This window comes from Marmota monax, unplaced genomic scaffold (genome assembly GCF_021218885.2).
Source record: "Marmota monax isolate L192 unplaced genomic scaffold, Marmota_monax_Labrador192_F-V1.1 WCK01_AAM20220418_F8-fsc00111, whole genome shotgun sequence".
Classification (NCBI taxonomy): Eukaryota; Metazoa; Chordata; class Mammalia; order Rodentia; family Sciuridae; genus Marmota; species Marmota monax.
This window is the reverse complement of record NW_026695067.1, coordinates 4,814,387-4,839,871: the sequence shown is the minus strand read 5'-3', so window position 1 is coordinate 4,839,871 and position 25,485 is coordinate 4,814,387. Positions and strand designations below refer to the sequence as shown.

Below are 25,485 nucleotides of genomic sequence, written 5' to 3'. Positions count from 1 at the left end.
AAGGGTGTCTCCTGGCAATGGTTCTGGAGAACAAGGGAAAAGGGAACCCAGGAATCCTGGAGAAAGGCAAAACCAGTAGGTAAGGTTGAGAACATGGATGCCATGTCCAAAGCAGAGAGGAACAGGCAGGGCGGGGCTGACACCCAGTCCCTTCCTGCCTGTCAGAGACCCACTTACCAGGCCTGAGTCCCCAGAGGGCGCCTGCCCCCAATCCCACTCTCTGCCTCACTCCCTTCCTCAGAGGCAGGTCTGCGGCTTGGCTCAGTGGACCGGGGGAGTGCTGCAGCTGTGGGACAGGCCACATAGCTAAAACCCGGCGGGCCATAGGGCCCCGCGGAGGAGGCCCCAGCAGGCGGACCAGGCTCCCGAAACCTCCCGTCGCTCCCAGCCTGTTGCTTATTCATTCAGAGTGGGAAAGCGCCAGCCCAGCGGCCAGCCAGTGTGGGGTTGGCCATGTAAGGCCCCCAGGCGGTCCTGCTCGCCCGTGCCCTGCGGAGAGCCTCGTGCAGCCCTGGGCACCGCCCCTGCCCTGCCCTGACCTCTTGGCCTCGAAATGGTGTCATCGGAGGAGTCGTCCCGCTCGGGACAAGGCCAGGATGGACAAAGCTAGAGCTGGGGCAGGCAAGGAACCGTCCTGTCCTAGAGGCCGTGGGAAGAGAAGTACGCACAAGGGGCCACTCCTGAGAGCCTCTCTGTCTACCCGGCCTCTGCAGAGGGGCCACCATGGCTCTGGTCCGAGCCGGCTGGCAGCTGGGGGCCGTAGTGTGGGGCGCCTGCCTGTGCATCTTGGTGCACGGGCAGCAGGCACAGCCGGGGCAGGGTTCGGACCCTGGGCGCTGGCGGCAGCTGATTCAGTGGGAGAACAACGGGCAGGTGTACAGCCTGCTCAACTCGGGTTCAGAGTACGTGCCTGCCGGGCCTCAGCGCGCGGAGAGTAGCTCCCGGGTGCTGCTGGCTGGCGCACCCCAGGCCCCGCAGCGGCGCAGCCAGGGGGGCCTCCGGCGTCGGCAGGCTCCCTCTCTGCCCCTGCCTGGGCGCGTGGGCTCGGACACCGTGCGCGGCCAAGCTCGGCACCCATTCGGTTTCGGACAGGTGCCCGACAACTGGCGCGAAGTGGCCGTCGGGGACAGCACCGGCATGGCCCGGGCCCGCACCTCCGTCTCCCAGCAACGGCACGGGGGCTCCGCCTCCTCGGTCTCGGCCTCGGCCTTCGCCACCACCTACCGCCAGCCGTCCTCTTATCCGCAGCAGTTCCCCTACCCGCAAGCGCCCTTCGTCAGCCAGTACGAGAACTACGACCCCGCGTCGCGGACCTACGACCAGGGCTACGTGTACTACCGCAGTGCGGGCGGTGGCATGGGTGCAGGGGCAGCAGCCATGGCCTCGGCGGGGGTCATTTACCCCTTCCAGCCCCGAGCGCGCTACGAGGAGTACGGAGGCGGCGGCGAGGAGCAGCCGGAGTATCCGGCCCAGGGCTTCTACCCGGCTCTGGAGAGGCCCTACGCACCGCAGCCGCAACCACAGCCGCAGCCCCCCGACGGCCTGGACCGCCGCTACTCGCACAGCCTGTACAACAACGAGGGCACTGCGGGCTTCGAGCAGGCCTACCCCGACCCCAGCCCCGATGCGGCGCAGAGCCCGGGCGGCGGTGGGGCCTATGGCGGCGACCCCCGCCTCGGCTGGTATCCATCCTACTCCAATGTGCCACCCGAGGCCTATGTCCCGCCGCGTGCGGTGGAGCCGCAGCCACCCTTCCGCGTACTGGAGCCGCCCTACCTGCCCGTGCGCAGCTCCGACGCGCCCCCGCCGGGTGGGGAGCGGAACGGCGCACAGCAGGGCCGCCTCAGCGTGGGCAGCGTGTACAGACCTAACCAGAACGGTCGTGGTGAGTACAGTACCCGCGCCCGCGGCCTAAGGCTCCGCTGCCCGACCTCATGACGTACTGCTCCAGGCGCCCAGACCCGTTCCCCATCCCTCTCCAGAGGCCTCCCCTGTGCTGCTAAGTATGAACCCCGCACCACACCTAGCCCCAGCCCGCAACCCCGTGGTGCTTCACCTCCGGCCTGCCTAACAGCCAGGCATCATCAGTCAGTGTCAGGACTTAGCCAGGCAGGCCTGGGCTCCAACCGAGGCTTTGGAGATAAGGGTGGAAGCACTAGCCAGGCTTTGGGAGGAGGCCCCTTTCAGACCTAGCTTGGATCATCTGAGGACAAAGGGAAGAAGCCTTTTTTCCTGACTCTTTCTCATTCCAATCAGGGTACCTCCTTCCATTCCTGGAGATGCCCCAGCTAAGCTGATCTCAGAGGACTTTTTGCCCCAGGGAGGAATTCAGACTAGATGACTGAGAGACCCCTGGTGGGGATTGTGTGAGATTTATGCTGGAGAGGCCACCGAGGCACTGACCTGGGCACGAAATTTAAGGAGACACCAAAAAACTTGGAAATTGAGATAAGTAATAATTCGATTTTTTTTTAAAAGAAAAAACAATGCTCCCAAATACACCATGAACAAGTGTATCCAAATTTTAAATAGAATCAATAATGGTGCCCTAGGGTGCCTGAGGCAAATTCAAAAATCAACTTGGGTCCTGTCTTTATTTGGATATTTGTTCACAGATTTTGTGCACTGATTTTGATTTTTTTGGAAAAAATTGTATTAAATATCACTTATCTTTATTACTGAGGTTTTTTTGTTTGGGTTTTTGTTTTGGTGCCCACTTAAATTTTATAGCCTAGGTCAGGGCCACACTAGCCTTACCCTAGTCCCAGCCCTAGGGAAAGGTCCCAGGAGGCAACTGTAAAGAGGCCACCCTGAGGCTTTGGGGGGAGAGGGAGTGAAGATGTGGCCTATTCTTGGAAAGGCCAAGCCATTTTTGCTGTACACAAGGTCACAGGGGTAGAACCAGTCTTCGTGTGTCAGATGGACAGACTCCACAGTTCTCTTAGCAGGCTGGACTAGGGCCGACTGGTGGGTCTGGATAGGGCTGGATGGCCATGAGCCCATCCTCACTGTCCTGGTATTCCCTTGCTACTTCTCTCCCTAGGTTTCAGCTCTTTGGTCCAAGTTTCCTGCTCAGTCCTTGATGCGTATTCAGTCCACTCTGCCCTGCCTCTTTCAGGCTGCTGTCAGTGCCCTCTGCCTATGATTCTTTGCTCCCCATCACAGTTGCTGAACCATACATGACCCAAGGTGCTGGTGCTAGTGCTGGCCTCAGTCTCCACTCCTCAGACCCTATCAGCATGGGAGTGATGCCCAGTCTCTAGTCAAGATGGCCTCAGTGAAGGGCTGCTGCCAAGGGCGCTGGTGGAGCCCAAAGCTAGGGGAGAGAAGTATCTCCCAGGTTGTGCCCTTTCTCATACATCCAAGGTGCAGCACATGAGTTGGTTGCTGAATCCCACTTTGAGAACTGCGGAAGCTCAGAATAAGATGAGGGGCCCTTATGTAATGTGTTGAAGGGTACATCCACCCCTCCTGGGTGTTACCAGAAACTTGAAGCATCCTGCAGCAGGCTGTATTACAGCTATGCACCAACTGCTCCAAGAGCACCTTAGAGGAGATGTTGACCTATCAGGTGCTCAATCTTTGTGACAACTTTTCTTAGAATTCAAGACTTCAGTGTGCAGCTCAGCCAGAATGGTCCCACCTCTGGATAGAGGGGATAATTGAGGCCTCAAATGCCACAACACAGGCAGAGCCAGGCCTGGGACTAGGCATCTGGGCTTCAAGCCAATATGTTTTCTAGGGCCCCTCCTTGGCCTATGGGTTCTTAAGGAAGTCAGTTTGTTCAAAGGAGGATGGGGCAGAACAAGGCCATGTCTGGAGTGGTGGGATGGGTACTGAGCAGCGCCTCTGGCCACTACTCCTGAGCCGCACAGTTTATTTTGGGTCAAAGACATTTCTCCCCTGAAGGCAGTGTCCTAGGTGTCAAGCTGAGCAGGCTGAGATGCATCAAATCCAGGCCCTGTCCTGGGGGAAGCATAGCAGAGAAGTGGCTCATTACTGTGATTAGGTGAGCACCAGGAGCAAGGGACTATGGGAATCTGGAGGAGGGGCCTCCCCAGTCAGAGGCTGGGGCTCAGGGAGGACTTCTCAGAGAATGATCCCTCCCCTAATCATGGAGAAAATGAGATGGGGGGATACAAGCTAGTCTGGGGCCCGCAAAGAAGCCAGTGTAGGAACATTAGTCTCCCCCATCATTGGTTCTTCCCTCCCCACCCTACTAGGCTGAGACCGTGGAAAATCCCAACCCAAAGAAGTCCAAGCCTTGTACTTGAGATCAGACCCCCAGGCCTGGTGTGGGAGCCCAGGGCGGATTCTCTGAGACTGACTTCATTCCTCCTGGCCACACACCCAGGGGTCTGAGGCCCGGCGCTGGCAGACTGTGTGTGTGTGTGGGCGTGGATGTGTCCTCACAACACCAAACACATGTGAGCATCGCCCACGTCCCTCCATGGGCGGGTGGGTTTCCAAGTGGCTGTCCTGCGCCTGTTTCTGCCTTGGGCGCCTGTACCCTCTTCCTTCCCACTTGGTGCTGGGGCTACCCAGGGCTTCCTACAGTACCATCGTCTCCAACTCTGAAACATGTAGCTGGAAAGAATGAAAGGAGAAAACAGAGGCTCTGAGAGGGTCACATCCGGAGCCAGCTCTCAGAGCACATTCTCACAGAGAGGACTGACTGGAGGGTGGCCGACTGCTTCCCAGGCCCGCTGTGTAACGTGCACGGAGCCGGCTCACACATGGCCTCGCACTCTGCTGCTGTCAGGCCCTACTTTCCCAACATCCTCTCCCAGCTCCTGCCTCCCTCCACCTCAGTTTCTCTGAGCTGGGGGTCTTAGTGCTGAGATATGCCCCACAAGACTACTGCTCTCCTCAAGAGCCTCTTTCTACCTGGCCTCACTCACCAGCTCCAGCAATCCTGTGAAAAGAGCACAGAGCAGGCTGCTCCAGGTGACCTCCCAGGCCATCTGTGATGGCTGTGCTGGCCTTGCCTAGCATGTGTCCTCCACCCTGTCCTCACCTGGCCAGTCAGAGGCCAGGAGGGAATCGTAGCTGCCTCCTTCCTGTTCCCCTGGTCTCAACTGCTCTCTCTTCAGACCACCCTATATGTAGGGCACATAAACCCTTGTAGTGCTGACCAGTTTACTCCCCTGCTCAAGAAGATTCTGTGGCTCCCTAGGACTCTGAGGACAAGATCTCAGTACCTCAGTGTAGTTATCTCCTTCCTTTCCTTTGCTTCTCCTTCCTCTCAGAGGTCTCTGTAACCCACATGGGGACTGTACTGCTCCTGGGCTCACATGCCACATTTCCCTACCCATACCTGAGGGTGCTTCTAGATAACCCCCTTTTTCTGTCCAGTGTTCTGTGCCCAAGAGGCCGAACTGGGACCCTCTGTCCCTGAGAGCAGCCCTGGATCTCTACCCCTACTCCCACTGCTGGACCCCCTAGCTCACTTGGGCCTGCCTGCCCCTCTGGGTCACCTACCTCCTCCTCCACAAGGCTTGGAATAGATTCAGGGAAGGACAGAACAGGACTCCACTCAAAAAATTCCTAGAGTTAGAGCACTAAGATACAAATAGTAACAATTTGGCCATTTGCTGAAGAGCACCTACTGAGCTTAGTGGCTTAAATGTGTGATTTCATTCATCCCCACAAACCCCTAGTAATGTGGAGATTCTAGTGCTCCTAGTAAAGAAGACTGAGGCCTAAGGAGGTGACTCAGTGGGGTGTAGCTAAGCTGGAATTCAGAGAGGCCAGGCCTACTTTCTGCATTGCACTGAGATGACCCAGGAGGACATGGGGCTCAGCCTGCCAGGCAAGGCCGGGTGTGAGCTGGGACCCTCTCTGCACCTCAGCTCTCTCTCATCCAGGGAGAGAATTCCACTTCGGTTGACTTAACTTCTTATACATATCTCCTCTAATTCCCAGGTCCACACCAGGTACTGCTATTTGGCCCATTCTGTAGCTAAGATGATGGGCTCCCTTGCCCAATTTTTTTTTAATTAATTTAATTTTTTTAGTTGTACTTGGACACAATACCTTTATTTAATTTATTTATTTTTTATGTGGTACTGAGGATCGAACCCAGTGCCTCACACGTGCTAGGTGAGCACTGTATCGCTAAGCCACAATCCCAACCCTCATTTGCTGCTTTTTAACAGAGAAAACAGGGTTGGAGTCTGCATGACTCTCCATCTGGCTTTCTTAACCACGCACCATTTAAATTTTGTTTCTGTGTATTATTGCTTATCTGGCACACTTTGTTTATTCCCTCATTCATTTGGTCATGTATTCCTTGTCAGTAGATATTTGGCTACTATATTCTGGGCATGGTTGTAACAGGGTGAGATGGGACAGTGGACATGAAAAACTGGGAGGTGAACAGTCCCTCCTCAGTGTGGGTTGGAGTGAGGCCTTGGCATCCTCACTCTAGGCTCCAAAATGTGTTTAGCAAACACTTCCACGGGGCTTTCCAAGCCCTTTCACTGTTCTTGGAGCTCTATAGTTGGAGTCCTTATAACAGCCCTAGAAGACAGGTGCTGCCAGCATCCCCGTTTTGCAGGTGAGAAAACTGAGGCCCTAAGAGCTTAAGTGCTTTTCCCTGGAGCCAGAGTCACAGCTCGCATCCCTCCTTCCTTCCCTGAAGTGGTCTCAGCTGCTTCTTCAGAAAGAAATGTAACCTTTGGGTTGAGAAAGTTGACAAGGGAGCGGTGGAGAGAGAGGGGGGTCTGAGGGTGTGAACAAACAACAGTGTCCTGAGCAGCCTCTTTAGGAGGCCTCTAGTCAGACTTTCTGTCTCCTCTTTCATCAACCACTTATAAGGCACTTCCCCTGGCCTCAGCCTGGCCCATTCCTATGGGAGGAGACAGCTCCTACTTTAAATAATAGAAATAACAGTAGCATCTGCCATTTATGGGTCAGATACTGTGCCAAGTATTTATTCTCTTGTTCTCATCTAATCCCCTCAACCACCTTGTGAAATAGCTAGTATTATCATCCCCACTTTACAGATGAGGAACCAGGCTCAGAGAGGCTAAGGAACTCACCTAAGGTCACAAGGCTAGGAGTGGTCAAGCTTGGACCTAATGACCCCGCTCTCCCTCTGCTCTGCCCCTCAAGAAAGAGTATTTTACATCTTGAGTCACCTGTCTCTGTTCATCATAGTCCCTCTTATATTCCCCCCCCACCAAAATTCAGATTTTTCCTTCGAGTTCACACACATCTCCCTCCCAGTCAAGGTGGGGAGACAGTGTGGGAAGTCATTAGTGCCTTTGCCGGCACCAGGATCCTGCTGGACTTGGCTAGGGAGTTCTAGCCTTTTGTCCCCACTCCTTCTTCTCTCCTGACCCCAGGGATCCCCATCTTACACGGTCCTCTGGTCTCAGAAGGAGCACCCTCCCCCAAAGCTCCCAGCCGGAGTCCACCCTACTTCTTTTCCAAGCCAAGAACACATGGAAATCTCCCCAGGGCGATGGCTCCAATGGGCAGGAAAGGAAGAGAACAGAGAGGAGGCGGAGGTCGGCTTAGGCAGCCCACACCTGCTTCCAATTCCTGTGCCCGGCATTCCTGTGGAACAGCAGGGCTGGGAGGTGGGGGCTGGAAGGAGAGGCTCAGACTTGTTCCCTCCCCTGGCCCTGACCTCACCACCTCCTCACCACAGGCAGCTGGACAGAGGGGCCTTCCGGTGTGCAGTCTGGATTACCGAGTGAGGGTGGGGCCTGGGTCTTTCTCCCCATTGGTGATGGGCACTCCAGAAACTGAGCATTTCACAAACACCTGGAAATGTTGGGGGAGGGGCTCAGAATGTCAGCGCAGGAAGGGATGGAGGCCTTTGCCATCAAAACTTTGAGAGACAGCCTGCCCTTCCCCCTACTGTTGGCCAACTGGAAACGTGGGTTTTCCAAACCCAGAGCAAATCCTTTTTCAAAAGAAAGGACTTTGGGAATCAATTACAGCCTCTGTCTGAGAGTGCAGCCTGACTTACACCAGACCCTTTGGGGGTGCAGGCCTATGCTTTCTGAGGACATACAGGTACCAGTCCTTGAGGGTGGTACCTGGGTGTAGGGAATTCAGAGGTGCCCCAGGCCCATCCCTGCCCTTGCCAAGGTCTGAACCCACTAGCAAGAAAAGTTCAGGCTCCTGGGATGCAGAGTGACCCAAGCCCTTCATTGTGTCCAGCTCCCAGTTCCTGCTGTGTACCTGTGGGACCAGGCTGGCAGTTGGGTATACGCAAAGGGCAGTGCCACCCACCCCTACCCCTGACCTCAGGGGCTCTTGTCTGGCTGAGAGGGCATATATCAATATCAATAATCTATATATCATGTATCAATAAGCCATTCAATAAATATTTTTTAGTTCCTCCCTGTGCTCTGGGTACTGCTTTAGAGCTGGGTATTCATTAGTGAAAAAAGACAAAATTCTTGCTTTTACGGATCTGTATTTTTATGTGTAAACATAATACATAGATGAGTGATAGAAGATGATAGATGCCATGGAGGTAGGTAAGAAGATCAGAGTAGGCGGAAGGGGCAGGTTGCCCAGGTGGTCAGAGTGACATCTGAGCAAAGACTTGAAGGAGGCATATGAGTGAGCTGTGCAGCTATCTGCAGGAAGAGTACTCCAGAGATGCGAATCTCCAGTGCAGAGGCCCTGAGGCAGAAATTCTGTGGGTTTCCAAGTGTGTTTCAGTCTGCTTAGGACAGAGTGGAATAGAATTAGGGAAATAAAAGGAGACGGGTTCAAGGGGGTCACTGTGAGGATTTTGGCTTTTACTCTTTGTGCCCCAGGAAATCACTGCAGAATTTGAGCTGGGAAGTGACATTTAAATAGGGGTCCAACTGCTATGCTGGGAGTGGGCAGTCAGGAGTCAGGCAGAGAGATTGAGAGCAGCTACCCCGGAGGCCCATGCAGAGTGGGAACCATGGGGGTGCTGGGAGGCCAGATTTAGGATATATTTTGGAAATGGAGCTTATGGAATTTCCTGATGGATTGATGTGGGTAGTGACAGAAAGAGAAGGGCCAGGGAGAGCACAATGGTTTATGGTCTGTGCTGCTGGAAGGATGACGGTAGCTGAGATGGAAAGATGGAAAGATGGAACTGGCTTTGTAAGAAAGGTGAAAATTTCAGATCACTGAGAAAAGCCTCCAGGAACAGGGAGGGAACCTGAGGGGACTGAATGAAGCATCTGGGGAAGTAAGGGACAGGAGGGCTGGAGGGCAGGGGCTGGGTCACACTGGGAAGAGATTTGAGTGAGGTGTGCAAAGAGGTGGCAGCAGGTTCCTGTCAGAGGAGGTGCTGAGCATCCAAGGCCCTCCCCTCGCTTGGCCCAGCCTGCTTCCCTGGCAGCCCTTTCAATTGAACACATACCCCTCCCCTTCACTGGGTGGCCGTGCTACACACAGGGGCAGGGTCGTCACTGCTGCTGATGTCTCCCGGTCAGTGGGGGGGTGGGAGACAAGTAAGAAGGTGGAGGGTGGTAGACAGGGGAGGTCAAGACTGACCAGGTAGGCTTTAGTTTTGCAGCATAAAAGAGAGTGTGAGTGCATGTGCGCGTGTGTGTGTGTGTGTGTTGTGTAGCAGGGAAATCCTGGACCATGGCAGTGTGTAGAACCAGGCTAAGGAGCTGCCTCCTGATCCTTAGGGTTAAGAGTCTGGCAGGCCAAGTAGAGACTAGACCACAGCAGATCTAGCTACCACCCTGAAACATCCTAACTTGATTCTGTAGGCAGTTGGGAGCCATTAAAGGCTCTAGGTCTGACTTTGTAGCCATCATAACCCTTGGCCCAGGTAGGGGTTGCCCCTTCACGATGGAACAAAGTGGACTCTCCTAGGAAGGTGTGGCACCCGTGGGCTGATGTGGACAACTCAGTGTTTCGATTATTAGATGATCATTTCCGAGGTTTCAGGGCTGCCAGCTCTGCCCTGCAGGCCCTCTTCTGGCTCATCTTTATTCAGTGCTGTGCTCAGTAGAGCTTGCTGCTTTCCCCCACCTAGGGGCTCCTCTGGAGGCTGGCGGCGCTAGCCAAAACATCCCGCTCAGCACATATTTCACAACCGACTGACTGATGGGTTCCTGCTGGACTTTGTTTATCCTCCAGCCCTGGGCTCAAGAGATTAGGGCTCCTTTGCATTCCCCCTCCCGTGATCTGCTCCTGGGGAGCAGGAGGCCAAGTGAAGACAGATTTCAGAGAGGAGGTTGATTGAACCCACAGAAAAGGGGAAGTCAAGAGGGAAGCAGGTGAGGCATGGGCAGTGACAGGCTTGTAGCCACAGTGCCCTCCCCTCCAAGCAGGAGGGAACAGATTTCTAATAAAGCAGGAAGGATTTAGGTCAGACAGTGGGAGAATTTCCTGACTGGTGAAGTATGGGCTGTGGAGGTCATGAGAGGTCCCGGGCTCTTGCCCAAGGCTAGGGAATGGACTGAATAGCTCCGAAAAAGTATTTTAATCACCAAGTGTTTATGGATCCATCCAACCTGTGCTCAAAGGCCAGTTAGTCCAATCTCCCTGTCATCCAGATAGGGAAACTGAGCCTAAGAGTAAGGGAATTTGGCAACAGAAAGATTGGACATAGGCAGGACAAGGGAGTGAACTTGCCTCTGGAGTCTTGGGCCTCTACTGGAACCTGCTAGGGAAGACACTGATAGATGCTGCCCATAGGCTCACAGGGCTGTCACGGGAGACGTCCAGCAGTGCCAGGCCCAGCCTGGGCAGAACGGCAGGGTGGGCTTGTCCTGTACACATTGGCCCTAAGAGTCACTATGGTGTGTCCTCCCACTGGACCCTGGGTAGCCTGCAGAGGAAGCTCCAAGGTCAGAGCTGGAATGCAGAGTGCTGGGCCTTTTCCCTTGGCTAGGAGTCTTCACCGCCTGTGCCCAGGGTCAGATGATGTCCCCCATACCAGTGGCTCGCTGCCTGCAGAATGGCCTTGGAACCCAATCATCTCATATCCTGCCCCTCCCCAGCAGAACAACCTGGCTTTGGCTATCCCAAGCAGCTTTGCTGCCCTCTGACCCAGTGTTCCCACCATTCTGGCCCAGGCTGTGGGCAGCATGAATTCCTATGGCCAACACATTCCTTCTGGGAAAGAGTGCCCAGGAGAGGCCAGCACAGGGCTCCAGGCTACAAATGGGGGAGGGGGCAATCAGAAGTGGATAAAATGCAGGTGCGCAGAAGTGAGGCCTAGGAAGGGACCTGTCAGTCCAGGGCCACATGGAAAGTCTACAACAGAGGAAGGCAAGAGCCAGGCTCAATCTCCCTCCTGGGTGATGTAACCAGGGCCTCCCTGGGGAGCTTGAGCTAGGCCATCTCCCAGCCTTTGAACAATCTGACCCTGCCCCACCGTGGTTCTGGGAGCTTGGAAGGAAGCTGAGCAAGGCTGACGGTGACCCAGGGTTAGGAAGAGAGTGATATCTGTCCTCACCAGCCCAGGAGGCACATGCCAAGCTGCTCGCTGCTTCAGCCTGAGTGCAGAACAGGGGGTCAAAGGCCACCTGGGTGTCCCTCCAGGACACTGACTAGATGGAATATGGAGAGGCACCCTGTGGGCTCCTGTTTAGCAATGACAGGCCACAAACCTTCTTGAAAGGCCTCAAAAGTTTACATTGACTGCAAAATCAAGAAAGCATGAGCTCTGTGAGACTCATTTATAGACTTTAAAAATGCATGCCCATCTGAGCTGGGCATGGTGGTGCATGCCCATAATCCCAATGACTTTGGAGGCTGAGGCAGGAGGATAAAGATTTCAAAGACAGTCTCAGCAAAAGCAATTTGCTAAGCAATCCAGTGAGACCCTGTCTCTAAATAAAATGCAAAAAAAGGACTGGGGATGTGGCTCAGTGGTTGAGTGCCCCTAAGTTCAATTCCCAGTAGCCCCTATCCAAAAAAAAAAAAATGCCCATCTCAAATGTACCACAGATCCATATGTAGCCACCAGTGTTCAGGGGCATATCTGAGAGTCAGGGTGAGGGTCAAGGCTAAAATAAGTAAGATGAGAGGGAAGCCTTACGTGAGTGGACCATGGATACTGCTTAGTTTGCTCTGAACTGAGAACTATGACTAACTCAGTTCTCTACATTTATAAATACAGGAGTCTCAGGGAAAAAGATCTCCCCAAAACCCACAGTTCTGCAGTCTCCTGTTCCAGGCCAGAGGGTTGGATGACTCTGTGTATGCTGGAAAAGTCATCCCAGCTCCTCCTCAAAATTACACCGTGATGACTGATGATCCTCCACTGTTTGGAGCAAGCAAAGCCCCCCAACTCCACAGGATTTTTCTTTAAAATGTGCATTTCTTGGAATGAGGGTTGATCACACAGTCTGATTACAACTTCATATTGACCGTCCTGCCTGGAGGGCGTGGTTGTCCCCACAAGCCAGCAACAGCAGACTGCTCCCCCCAGCCCTATGCCTACCAGCGCCACTCAAGCCTTCCCTCATCCCCTTCCAATATCAACCCCACCCCCCACACCTCACGCCCAAGCCCAAGCCCGCAGGCCTGGCTGCTGACAGAATGTCCCTTGGGAGAACGGCAGGGAGAAGGAGGCATTGTTCCCTCCTGGAAAAACATACCAGCAGAGGGAGGGGGCCTGTTGTTCCCAGGGACCTCAGCAGGGGATCAGAGGGTGAGGTGGGGGCACTCAGCCTGAATTCCCAGGGCAAAGAGGGTATGACAGGGGTGATGTGGGGACTTAGGGGAGGGCATCACAGTAGGACCTGGTGGTGGCCAGAAAGAAAATGATCAGATAATGGTTAGAGTAATTTTGTTTAGATACTAGAAAAATATATGGTCATTAGAAAGCAGATCAATGATGGCCTTGGGTGGCAGAGAGGGAGGGTTTCCCTGGAAAAGAACAATAGAGATGGTGGTGGCAATCCCTAGCTTTATAGGGATAGTGGGTACACAGCATAAACATCTGCTAGAACTTACCAACTGTGCTCCTAAAACCTGTGTATTTGACTGTGTATAGCTTATACCTTTAAAGATGTTCATTTTTATAGAAAGAATAATTGGAGTCCTGGAAGAGAGTCAGGACCTAGGATCTCCTCCTGGGGCTGCCCTGACTGACTGTGTGACTGTGGGCAAATTCATTGCCCTCTCTGAGCCTGTTTCCTCTACATTTCCAAAAGCATCATGTACCCTGGTATCTTGAGGTTACAGGTGGAGCACACTTATGGACGCCTAGAACAGTTACATAGGGAGCCTAATCACTAAAGAAGCTTGCCTGACAGGCCAAGGGGGCTTGGGTCACTCAGTAATATCCAAAGCCAGAGTTCCTGAGCACTGTGAATTGTCACTGAGGTCCTGCCCTCAGGGAGCCCTCAGTCTGGAGGGGAGGAGATACAGGTGAATATGATTACATCTAATTATAGATCAATACCATGGGTAGTGAGAGGACAAATGTGTATGGCCTGGAATGTCACTGCCAATCAGGGAAGACTTCCTGGAACAGGAGGCCTCTGCTTGAGCCTGTGTTTGCCCAACAGTGGGAGGAAGAAGATAACCGTCTATGGCCGGGGTTAGGGCTCAGACTGTGGCCAGCATCCCTGAGCTGTGTGTCCTTGGTCTCTCCCCCAAATCCCCACATGTAGTACTGTACAAGCGCCCCTCCCCCACAGCTGTGGCCCCTACAACAAACCCACCCACTCTGGTTTAATAAGAAAAGACAGATGATGTTAAAGCAAATTCCTTTTTAAGGTTTTATTTCGTTTTTTTTTTTTCATTTTCTTTCTTCTTCTTTTTTAAAAATACAGAGCGTTAGCCCAGGATCCGTGGACAGAGATGGGGGATAGTAAGACTGACGTTCAGAGTTGTTGGTAGATGCCAGGTCTCAGTGTGTGGCCAGAGTTAAGGGCCAGTTGTATCTCCAGGGTCAGGCCTTGGTGTGGGACCAGGGGCAGGGCTCCATGTGTGGCCACAGTCAGGGTTTAGCCTATGACCATGGTCAGGGCTCCATCAGAAACTGATATCAGGCCCCAAGTACCCCTGGTGGCCTCTCACTGTGTCTCTCCCAACATCCTCAGATTGCAGAGCCAGCTTATGAAACGGCCTGGGGAGGAAGGGTCAGGCCAGAAAAGCTTTGCGGAGCCATCTGTGCAGTATTTATTGAAACCGGGCCTGGGGTGGGGGCGGCAGACTGTCTGGTGCTGAACGCTGGGTCCCATGAGGCTCCAGCACAAGTTGCCCCACCCCTGTCTATTGCTGAGGCACTGGACAGTAGAGAAGGGGACCATCCCTCTCCCTCTCACCCTTCCTCCAGAAGCTTCCAGGAACCAGAGGGTAAGAACCAGCTCCCAGCTGGTGTGAGAGCCTGAGGAGGATCCCTTGGGAAATGACTGCGAACATTCCAGGGGGCTCGAGTAATGGGACCTAGACTAGCCAAGAGGTCCCCCAATAGCCAGGAGCCACCTCATCCTCACCCACCCTGTACTCCAAGTTTCCTCTCCATTCCAAGTAGGTGAGATCACCCTGGCTGCCTAGCTCGGGCTCCCCCAGGAGGCCCAGGCCCCAGGGAAAGCAGGGCTAGGGTCTGGGAGCCCAGGGTTTGTGTACACGCAGGTAAACACCTCTGTCAAAGGCTTAGAGGACTTCCCTTCCTTGGCCTTAATGTCTGAGCCTAAGAGCTGATGGGAGGGTTTTGACAGCAAGAAGAAGGACTGAGAGCCCCCCATATGCTAAAATCCCCTTTCTTGTCTCTCCTTCCATTTCAAGCCCAAGAGCAGAGAGCTCAAAGAAACCAAGAAGGACTTACAGCCTCTTGTCATCACTAGTCCGACAGAGTCCCTGAGGCCTGAGAAAAGGGACTTGGAAGTACCAGGATCATTCCCTTTTAAGCCAGTGGCCAAACTAGAATAGAGTGCATGGCTCTGGGAGTAACCCACTGACCACCTGCCCCCACTCATCCCTCCCAACATTAAGATCGTTTTATCATCAGGCACGGTGGTGTACGCCTGTAATCCCAGCAGCTCAGGATGCTGAGGCAGGAGGATTGTGAGCTCAAAGCCAGCCTCAGCAACTTAGGGAGGCTCTAAGCAACTTAGCAAGACCCTGTCTCTAAATAAAATATAAGAAGGGCTGAGAATGTGGCTCAATGGTTGAGTGCCCCTGAGTTCAATCCCCAGTACCAAAAACAAATCAAAAGATCATTTTTTCTATCTGGGCACAGTGGTGCCCACCTGTGATCCCAGCAACTCAGGAGACTGAGGCAAGAGAATTTTAAAGCCAGCCTGAACAATTGAGTGAGACCCTGTCTCAAAATAAAAATTTTAAAAGGACTGGGATGTAACTTAGTGGTAGAGCCCTTTCCCAGCATTTGCAGGGCTCTGGATTCAACCCCAGGACAGGAAAAAAAAAAAAGAGAGAGAGAGAGAGAGAGAGAGACCATCCTGTATTCCACTGCAAGATGGGGTCTGGATACCTGAGTTTGGTTTCTACTTGTTCCTAATAATAACTGGATTAACTGGGACTAATCCATGCACGGCAGGGGAGGTGGAGGGGGCCAGGGCAGGAAGCACAGACCCTTGGCTCTGGCACAGCCTGAGGAAGGAGTGGTCACAAGGACTGGAACAGGGAGGGAGCTGGGGCCTCCTTCAGTTGGAAGCCAGATGTTGCAGACAGGGGAGGGTGTTGGCAGGTCTGGGGGGCTGATGGCCAGGAGTAGTAGCAGGTGAGGGGAGACAGGAACAGGGGCCATGCCAGGAGGGAAGCATCTTGGAGTGGCTCAGAATCCCGCCTGGTCAGCAGCTTGCTCTGGGGAACTGTTTTCCTTCCCACCCGTCCCTTCCTGCCCACCACCTGCTGCCAGCCAACATCCACCTGGCTCTGGCCCTAAGCCTTCTGGGGCTCACTCTGGGCCAGAAGCCCAGGGCTGTTCTGGTGGTTCACAAAGGAAGCTGGCTGCAAAGGTGAGAGAAGCAGAGGGCATTTGGGGGCTGGTGTCTGAGGCCTGGGGAATAAGGACATGGAAGGAGTGCTTCTGTCAGGAAATTACTTGGTTGATTCAGTCCTGCCTCCAGGCCTTTGCTCATGCCAGGCCATTGTCCCTGCCAAGAACACCTTTTCCCTTTCTAACGCTCCAAATTCCACCCTGCCTCCCAGTTCTTGTCTGTGTCCCAGTTCTTCCAGGAGATCTCAGTGGCTCTCACAACACAGAGCTCTAGGGGTGACCGCCTGCTGCCCAAATTCTCTGACCCACCTCCTGGACCCAGGATCCTCTGCCCAGGGAGAATGGCAACAGGTGGTTGGGGTGGGGTAGGTCCCTGGGCATTAGCAGTGGACAGCTTGACCTTCTCAATGCCTCCCTCCTCCCTCTCTCCCACTGCCTACTCCAGGTCTCCCTGACTTAGTTCCGGACCCCAACTATGTGCAGGCATCCACTTACGTGCAGAGAGCCCACCTCTACTCCCTGCGCTGTGCTGCAGAAGAGAAGTGTCTGGCCAGGTAAGGAGACAAAGAGGAAGTGTCAAGCCTCAGGACAGTCCCTGGGAATCACCCAGAACCAGTACTCACACGAGGCTGCCTGCAAGACTCATGACCCTGACCAAGTGCCCTAGCCTCTAGTGACCTTGCCATCTTCATTTGTGAGCCTTACCCGCTGCAAAAATTCAGACAGGGAAGGGTATGAGCAGACAGCCAACCTTCCTGTGCATCACTATACAAAGAACTTTGCTTTTGCCGTGTGTGTTGACCCATGTGGAAAATGAGGTACAATGAAAGCAACTAAACCATTCAGATCTGAGCTGCCCAATGGGAAGGCTCCTTAAGGACAGCCAAGTTTCTATGCTCACACAGGATCAGGAAAGTCCTGTAGGGCAGACAGGCCTGCAAGAAGGAATGCAGGATTATGGAGCATGTCCACAGAGGACACTTGTGTCCTATGGTTGGCCCAGGCTGTCTCTGCTTGGTCACAGCAGGGGCAAAGGACAGAGGCCTGTTATGTGTTGTACTGAGAGAAGGAAAGGAATCCAGTTCACATGAGCCCAGGCAGTGAGCTTGGCCCACTCTGCTTTATTCAAGGGTGATTCTGCCTCCTGCAAAACTTGCGTCTACATTAATGGTTCATGTTCTGCTCAACCGTTTGTTTGGGGGCATCTCCTCTGCTAAAAACTAAAGATGGCTTTTGTTGACATCCATGTTGAAAGCACCTGTTTTCCTTGAATTACTCACTTTGACATTTGAACTCTCCCTTTGCTTTTTACTATCTAGGAAATCCTTCGGAATCTCAACATTATCTCATTTCTAGAACTTCTAGTTCACTGACACTCAGAGTGGCTGATCACAAACTGTTACCCGTCTGTGACAGGATAAAGAGCTTGCCCCAGAACATAACTCAATTTGTTGCTTTCTTCATTGAGAAAGACTTGCATAAAAAATAAAAAGAAAAGTGTCATATGAACTAACCAGAGTGATTAGTGGTGTGGTTGATTTACATTCTGGTGAAAGTTTCTTATCACAGACTCACATCAAATTGGCCCTGGTCCCAGGACCACATAGTCAGCCTGCCCATTCAGGTCTTGTCTTTCTCATTCAGTTGTCCTAGGGAAGAGGGCATAATGTTCCTGCTGTCAGTCCCTTCAGTGATGAGGAATTCATGGCCTCGGTGGCAGCTCCTGCAGTTCAGAAGGGTTTTAGTCAAAGCCAACCTTCAGAGAGCACCCCAGGTGCCCAGACCTGAGCTCCCAGACAGGAAGGAAGAGGTAGCCTGCCTTCTGTCCTGAGGGACCTCCTGGTCTAGCTGGAGAGTGCGTCCCCTTGCCTATGCCCCTGTGGCAGCAGGAGCAGGGCGAGAGCTGGGACACATGGTTCCCAGACTGGGGCTGGCAAGGTCAGAGCAAGGAGGTTTTGCAGTGCTGAGACACGCAGGGAGGCTGGGAGCAGGGTTACAGACCCAGAAAATACTGCAGAGATGGAGCCCTGAAGCAGACAGGCCCTCCAAGATCGTCTGCGGTGTAGGCTGTAGACTTGGGCCAGGTCGTACTGCAGACCGGACCCAGAGCAGGAGAGGGATGTGCTCCAAGTCTCGCTGTGAGCTTGCAGCCAAGCTGGTCCTAGAACCTAGATCCTGATGGTTTCCCACGATGTGCTGAGCTGAACAGAAGGGCAGGATTTAACCGAACACAGAGAAGGAGGATGTTTTGTTTCAACCCAGACGAGATGGATTCCAAGCCTCCCCCAGACAAGGCCGAGGGCCTTACGTCCTGGCAGACGGAGTCTGAGCTGCCTGCTGTCCAGACATACTCTCAGAGAGAGCTAATCCCTACAACTGGCCACCTCTCGCCTCTGGCCTTACAACCCAGACCTTAGTGATTGCCAGGGAAGCGCCCCTGAGGCCAGCTAGGACAGCTGTCAGCAGTCAGCTGCAGGGAGGGGAGCTGGCCGCCCACCTTCTTGTTCCTACTGCCCCCATGTGCACGTGTGTGCGCGTGCGTGTGGATGTGTGCATGCATGTGTGCGTCTCCTCTCACTGCTGCCCTCTCTCCTCTTCCTACAAAGCCTACCTCCATTGGGAATTTGGAGTAGCAAGTAAATTGTGAGCAGGCAGTGTGTGCCAGACCCATGATCCCTGAAGGGAAAAGAGCAGGTTGCTGGCTGTGAAGCCATGCCATCAAGGAGAGGTAGCCTGGTTACCCCTAAACCAGCACAGCATGCATGTGACATGGGGGTGAGCTGCAGGTGGGACCTCAGGGGCGGTCCAGATTCCTCTAAGTGTGGCAATCATGGCAGACTTCTGGGAGCAGGGGACTTGAGGTGGGCCTAGGGGACTGGGTGTGCATTGTAGTTCTAGGCCAAATGACGAGCATGGGCAAAGGGTGAACTGGAGAAAGAGGGAGCTGGGTGTGTGGGAGTAGGACAACACACGGAAGCGGCAAAGTGCAAAGAATTTGATCCGAGGAGCTCAAGCCTGATTTTTAGGCTCATACTGGAGACAGCACATTCTTGGGTCACAGGTTAGGGCTCTGTCCAGAGAATCTCCTGGGTAGGGTTGCTTATTTCTAAATGGCCCCAGGGGCTGTCCCCAGCTGAGTCACCTACGAGCATGAGGAACCCTCAGAGGCTCATTGCCAGGCCAATGTCACTTTAGTAAGACCCCATGGGCAGCTTCCAGCCACACAGCAGAGGCCAGACAGGAGGAGAGAGCCAGGCCTTTGTGGAGTTGGGAGAAAGGAAAAGGCCAGGGCCTCTCTATATTTCAGGATCAGATGCTAGGATCTTCAGAGGCTGGAGGTCGGCCTGGAGGACTAGTGGCCAAGGGCTGGGGGCAGGGCCTGATGCAGCCATTCTGGGTCTTGGTGTCCCTATGCCCCAGGCCCACTCCTGTCTCTCCACTTGTTCCCACAGCACAGCCTATGCCCCTGAGGCCACCGACTATGACCTGCGTGTGCTGCTGCGCTTCCCCCAGCGTGTGAAGAACCAGGGCACAGCAGACTTCCTCCCCAACCGGCCGCGGCATACCTGGGAGTGGCACAGCTGCCACCAGTGAGTGAGCAGGATTTACCAGCCTCTCCCACCTCCTCTGGGCCAGGGGTCTAGGTGCCTGAGCTCCATGCAGGTGCCCACTGGAGGTACACCCCCCTCACCATGGTGTTTCCTGCCAAGAATCAATCACTGGGCGAGTTTCTTAGCCAGACTAGGCTGGAAGATGACCATAGAATGATTGGTCTTGGTAAGGGATGGAAATGTCTAGAATATAGGGCCTTGCCCAGTGGAAGTCAGTACAGGAAGGAAACTAAAAAGGAAGTGAGGAATCTTGAGGCAGCATTATATGAGGGTGACCTGGCTAGATGGAGAGCACCAGAGTGGGATTCAGAGGCACAGAAGAGCCCCGACTGGTCAGGAGACTGCATCACAACATGTCATCTGACCCATCTCCCAAGGGGACGGGATGGGAGATCCAGGAAGACTAGACCTCTTTCCTCTCCTCCTTTCCCCTGCCCCCAGACACTACCACAGCATGGACGAATTCAGCCACTATGACCTGCTGGACGCAGCCACGGGAAAGAAGGTGGCTGAGGGCCACAAGGCCAGCTTCTGCCTGGAGGACAGCACCTGCGACTTTGGCAACCTCAAGCGCTATGCGTGCACCTCTCACACACAGGTTGGGCTAGGGCAGCTGGGTGGTGGCATGGAAACACAGGGATCGGGCTGTCTTTCTAACTGTCCATCCAGTGGCCACGGAATGTCTGTCGTGTCTGTCTTTTCATCCATTCCTCCACCCATCCCTGCCAAGCATCCTCCCCACTCCATTTCATTCCTCCCTACGGCTATGTGTCCATCCATCCAGTGACCTCAGGTTAAAGGGCAGACCCACCATGGACCAGGGTCTGGGTAGAAGCCAGAGGAAGGAGGCTCCTGACTGTTGCATGTGGGTATGCGGTGGCTCAGAGGGACGAGCACCACAGCCTCTCCTCTGGTCACTTTTTCCAGGGCCTGAGCCCAGGCTGCTATGATACCTATAATGCGGACATCGACTGCCAATGGATTGACATAACCGATGTGCAGCCTGGGAACTACATCCTCAAGGTGAGCCTTATGGTCTCCTACATTCCATCCAACCTGATGGCCATGCCCAGTGCCCAACTTCAACTCCCGGACATGTTCCCTCTTCCCCAGCTGCCAAGCAGTCTCCATCTGGGCCACCACCTGAGGTTTTATACTTTTCATCTGAGGGTTTAGGTCTTAGGCAGACACCTAAAGCATCTCTTTCTCTGAAGACCCCAAGTAACCTTCAGCCCAGCTTCAGTAATGCTAGGAAAGTGATGACACCATCCCCTCAGAGTGACAAAGTGCCAATGATATATCCCCCTGTCTGCTGACCGGGCAAGCTTTATTCAACTTGGGAGAGAGATCAGAGGGCTCCTGTGACCAAGAGGCCCTTCCAGAGGGAAGGATGTCACTCACTCCATCACCCCTTCCCTTAGCTGGGGGGACAAGTAGAAAAGTATGCTCAGGACACACAGCCCAACTTGGTACATCCATAAAGGCTGTGCAGGGCCACTCCGTCAAGGCCTCACCTGGGGAAGCCCCGTCTCAGCCTACTCTGTGAAGATACATAGCGAGGCTGGGGGTCACTCTGCCAGTTCTCTTGGACCCACTCCATGCAGAAGTTCAGTGCAGGAGGCAGTGGAGTTCGGGCTTGCAGGAGGTGTCTTTTCCTGCAGAAAGACAGACTGGGAGAGAGGCTGCATCCAGAAAGCAAGAGCCAGAAGCAATTCACTGCAGCCCCATCTGAACTCCTCACGGTGGACTCCATACACGTGACCCTGCCAGGCCTCTCCCTGGGCTGGGAATGTCAGGGGTATTCTTCTCCATCCCTCCCTCAGCTACTCATCAAACATGAGTGAAGATCTGAGTTCATTCTTATCTTGGGCATACAGACCTCATACTCAGTTCCTGCCCATAAGGAGCATGCTAGGGTACTGTATCTGTTCTTCAGTGTTCTGCAAATAATGCAGGTCCCTACCCCAATTAATCCAAACTGTCAGTGTTATGTCCCAGTAGCTCCTTTCCAGACAAAAAATACAAGTCATGCCCAGACCATCATCTCAATGAATATCAGGTTCCTTGGGCTCCAAGGCAAGAGATGCCACCTGGCATCAGACTGCCCCCACCATGGGTTATCTGGATAAGGATGCACAGTGATTGACTGTGAGCCTTGGAGACACTGACTGTTCAGCCCCTCGTTACTGCATTCTCTGAAGTAGGCCTGGCCTCTCTGACCCCAAAGGCCCTGTGCAGGATACACCTGGTCCAGGTTCTGGCTCTGGGGAAGTTTCCCATCTTCTGATAAGAAAGGAGATTGGATAGTGTTTTCTTGGACTTCCAGCTGCCTCTTTCCTCTCCATGTCATTCTAGGTCTCCTTCTCCCCGTCTCTTGGTCTCTCATGGTCTTTCTTCATCTCCCTGTCTCCCTCTGTCACCTCTGTGTCTCTCTGTCAGCCTGCCTCTCCACCATTTTCTCTGGTGACCAGGTGAAGGTCAGCCTCCTTGACTAAGTTTCTTTCTCTCTCTTTCTCCTCTCCAGGTGCACGTAAACCCAAAGTACATTGTTTTGGAGTCTGACTTCACCAACAATGTGGTGAGATGCAACATCCACTACACAGGGCGCTATGTTTCTACAACAAACTGCAAAATTGTTCAGTACGTGCTTACCCAGCACCCTTCCTACCCCAGCCACTTTCCTGCCTGGGAAACAGACAGAGCCACCTGAAATTCCTAAGACACCTGCACTTGGAGGGGGGGGGGGTTGGTCACTGAACACAGCTACAGCTGGGCCCAGCAGGAAGAGCCTAGACCATGCCAGTCCCAAGCTGAGTGTTTATGGTGGGGCTCCATCTGTGGAGTGCTGATCTAGGGCCCAGTGATGTGGCTCCCTAAGATTTTTCAAGTGGAAAACAGCAGAAGGAAGAGTGGTTCAGTGCAAGGGCATGACTATGTGATCTCATGCAGAGAATTCTGTGACTTCTCCCCTCTGTGATATTGGATAATTCACCTTTCCCCTCTGAGCTACTTTTCTTAAGGATAAAGAGATACCTCTGGCATAAGCTTGGGATGATGACTTACAGGCCTGACATCTGCATGTTCAGGAGCCCAGCACATTGTAGCACTCAATTAATGGCAGCTGTGACCATCACACAGGCCCAGATTAGAAGTAATTCTGGTTAGAATGGACCATTGTCTGTCCCTAAGGCCCATTGTGGAGGAAGTTAATAAAATCTGGGCCTAGGCTTTGTCACCTGACTGCTGAGCAAGGTCCTCAGTGTCTCTCCTCACAGGAAGCACTTGGCAGAGGGACCCCCTGCTTACAAGCTCACAAAGAACCCCACCCCTTCCATGGGAATTTAATTGATCAGATCAAAGCAGTTTATCCATTGAAAAAAAAAAGTAGCCCTGGACATTTGAGCTTTAGTCCATCAAATAGGGACAGGTGATGGAGATTCTAAGGCCCAGAGAAACATTTTGCCCCAAAAGTGTATGCTCATTAATGGAAGGTAGGTATGAAAGGTTAAGCCTGTAGGTTGTCTGTGACCAGGGTCAAGGCTCAGTGTGTGACTAGTGTGACTAGGATCAGGGTTTAATCTGTGACCAGGGTCAAGGCTTAGTATGTCACCAGGGTCAGGGTTCAGTCTGTGGCCTAGGTCAGAGTTCATTTAGAAACAGCTCTTTCACCCTTGGCTGCTACCTCTAACCTGTTTATGACCTCCCACCTCCACCCCGTTGCCACACACACACACCACACCATGAATATTAAAAACGGAAACAGCAGTCGCTAATTCAATAAGGAGATTGGGTTCCTCATGAATAGGATCAGGTCACAATTACCCAGGGCACAGAGGGTGTTTGAAATCACTGACACCTGCTTCGGCTCTAGCAGTTGGGGTTTTTGTTTGTTTGTTTGTTTTTTGTAGACCTGAGTTTCCAGCACCTTCCTTCTCCCCAGGCCTACCTCAATCAGCCATTCAGCCTTTGGGGCAACCTGAGGTAGAGGGTTTCTGGGAAGTAACTCCAGGGAACTTGGAAGGAAGGAAGGCTGTTGAGGGCTAAAGCGAACAGGGAGCCTGCCTCTCCCTCTAGGGGCTTTGGGGCAGTGTCCCATGTCCCAGAAGTACCTTGAGCACCCAGAAGGCCCACAGAAGGCAGGCAGAGAAGCAGCCGGGCCTCCCTTCTATTCCTAGGGGAGCCTGCGGGCTGAAGAGGCCGAGGCCCTTCCTTCCGAAGCCTCTTTACATAAGTGCTTGGAAAGGCCCAGGTCTTATTAGAGCGTCCCCGTGACCCTGACCACAGGCGGCTGCTGGGCCAGCCTGCACAGGAAGCCGGATGGAGCATTCCCAGAAAGGCCAAGGGACTGACGCCTGTGGGTTTCCATCATGTTTCTGAAGAGGAAAAAGAAGGCTTTTTTTTTTTTTTTTTTTTTTAAGGGCTAAGTTAGAAAAAACAAGCCAAAAAGTATTTCCAGACAGTAGCAGCTCTACTGACACAGCCTAGAAAACAATCTGGACTTGGGGTGAGGGCGGGGGGCATACTGACCCTGGGCCCTGGGTGGGTGGGAATCCACGAAACCTCTTCTTTTGGACCTGGGCTGAGGACTTAGCCCCTTTCCCCTGAACCCAAATTCCTGAGAGAGTCTGCGCCTGCTCTACCTCAAGGGGTCTAGAGTGTGGAATGAAAGCCCCAGCTGGGGAGGCCTGGGGGCTCCACATTGCAGCCACCATTGACCTGCTCTCTTTCTTCCTCTAGATCCTGATCTCCGAGAGGGACAGACAGACAACCTCTCCCCTTCCAAAGCAGACCCTGCTCCTCAGGCAGCCTCTCACGGAGGAGGAGCCCAGTCCCCCAACCAACAGGCGGGGCAGCTAGACGCCAGGGACATCCCTCCCTGCCGGCCTCAGGGAGCAAACGTGGACCAAACCACAGGGATTCTGGATGCCAGGCCCCATTTTGTACCTAACTCTTCTCTACAACATTGTTTTGCCAGTTGTTGGTTTTTATTTTTTATATCTTGGCCATACCACAGAGCAAGATTGCCCAGGTCAGGGCTGAATAAAACAAGGTTTTTCTACTCTGGGGCTCTGCATGTGGCTTGCTGGTCAGGATGGCCACCACTGAGTTGGCTCCGGGGCTCTCCTCAGGCTTCATCCTTCATCCTTCCCCTTGCAAAATGTCGAAAGACCAGCCACCAACCTGTCAGGTGCCCAGAGTCTGAGGGTGTCATGGTGGAGACCCTGTGAGTTTAGCCCAAGGCCAACCCCACTTCCCTGGAAAAGGACCCCATCCCACTGGGTGAGGGCCCCAGCAGGTTTTGGGTGGCTGCAACCCCTGGGCCCTGCTGTGATGCCCACCCCTTCATCTGCACGCCCCCCGCAGCCTGCCGCCTCCTTCCCATGAGCTCCCTCTTATGGTCACTCTTCCCTCCAACTACTTGCTCCCTTGTATTTGCCCAGCTGCTGAATGTCAGGCACAGTGCTGGGGCACACACAGGAGAATCACAGTTCCTGCCCCCAGGGTACTCACACAACCACATGGGGACTGGGTATATGCCACACCTAGAGAGATGGTACCTGAGAGGCCTGGGGGAGCCATCACATGAAAGGGGGCCTCCTTCTAGAAAGGAGGCAGAGGGTGTAGCATTGAGCAAAGGCAATGAGGGGGTCCTAGAGTCAAGGAAGGTGGGATTGGGAGATGGAGAGAGTTGAAGCAAGCTCTCTTGCCTTAGAAACATCCCAGAAGTCCTAAACACTGGGCTGGATCTAGAAGCAAAAGGAGGGTTTAGCCCCTCTTCCTTCCTTTCCCACCATCCCTCAGAACTTCTTTGCACCCGCTGCCTTCTGCCAGGTCTCTTTCTTCCCACCAGAGGAATGCTAGTGAGAAAGGGAAAGAGACTTGAGCCAAGAACCAGGTCTCTGGAATCCAGACTAATTGTGGTTATGACTTTGGCCAGGTATGCTATTTACCTCTGGACCTCAGTTTCCCCAACAATAAAATGGAAATGCTCTC

General features: G+C 53.5%; 1 protein-coding gene across 1 annotated transcript; it reads left to right on the top strand.

Annotated features, from left to right (window-relative positions):
• The first annotated feature begins 386 nt into the window (after positions 1 to 386).
• On the top strand, positions 387 to 24,550 carry Loxl1 (lysyl oxidase like 1). The gene is made up of 7 exons (XM_046428106.2): positions 387 to 1,885; positions 16,326 to 16,434; positions 19,333 to 19,470; positions 19,933 to 20,089; positions 20,419 to 20,514; positions 22,016 to 22,131; positions 24,229 to 24,550. The coding sequence occupies exons 1-7, from the start codon at positions 724 to 726 to the stop codon at positions 24,233 to 24,235; spliced, it is 1,785 nt and encodes a 594-aa protein (XP_046284062.1). The 5' UTR covers positions 387 to 723; the 3' UTR covers positions 24,236 to 24,550.
• Positions 24,551 to 25,485: the final 935 nt, after the last annotated feature.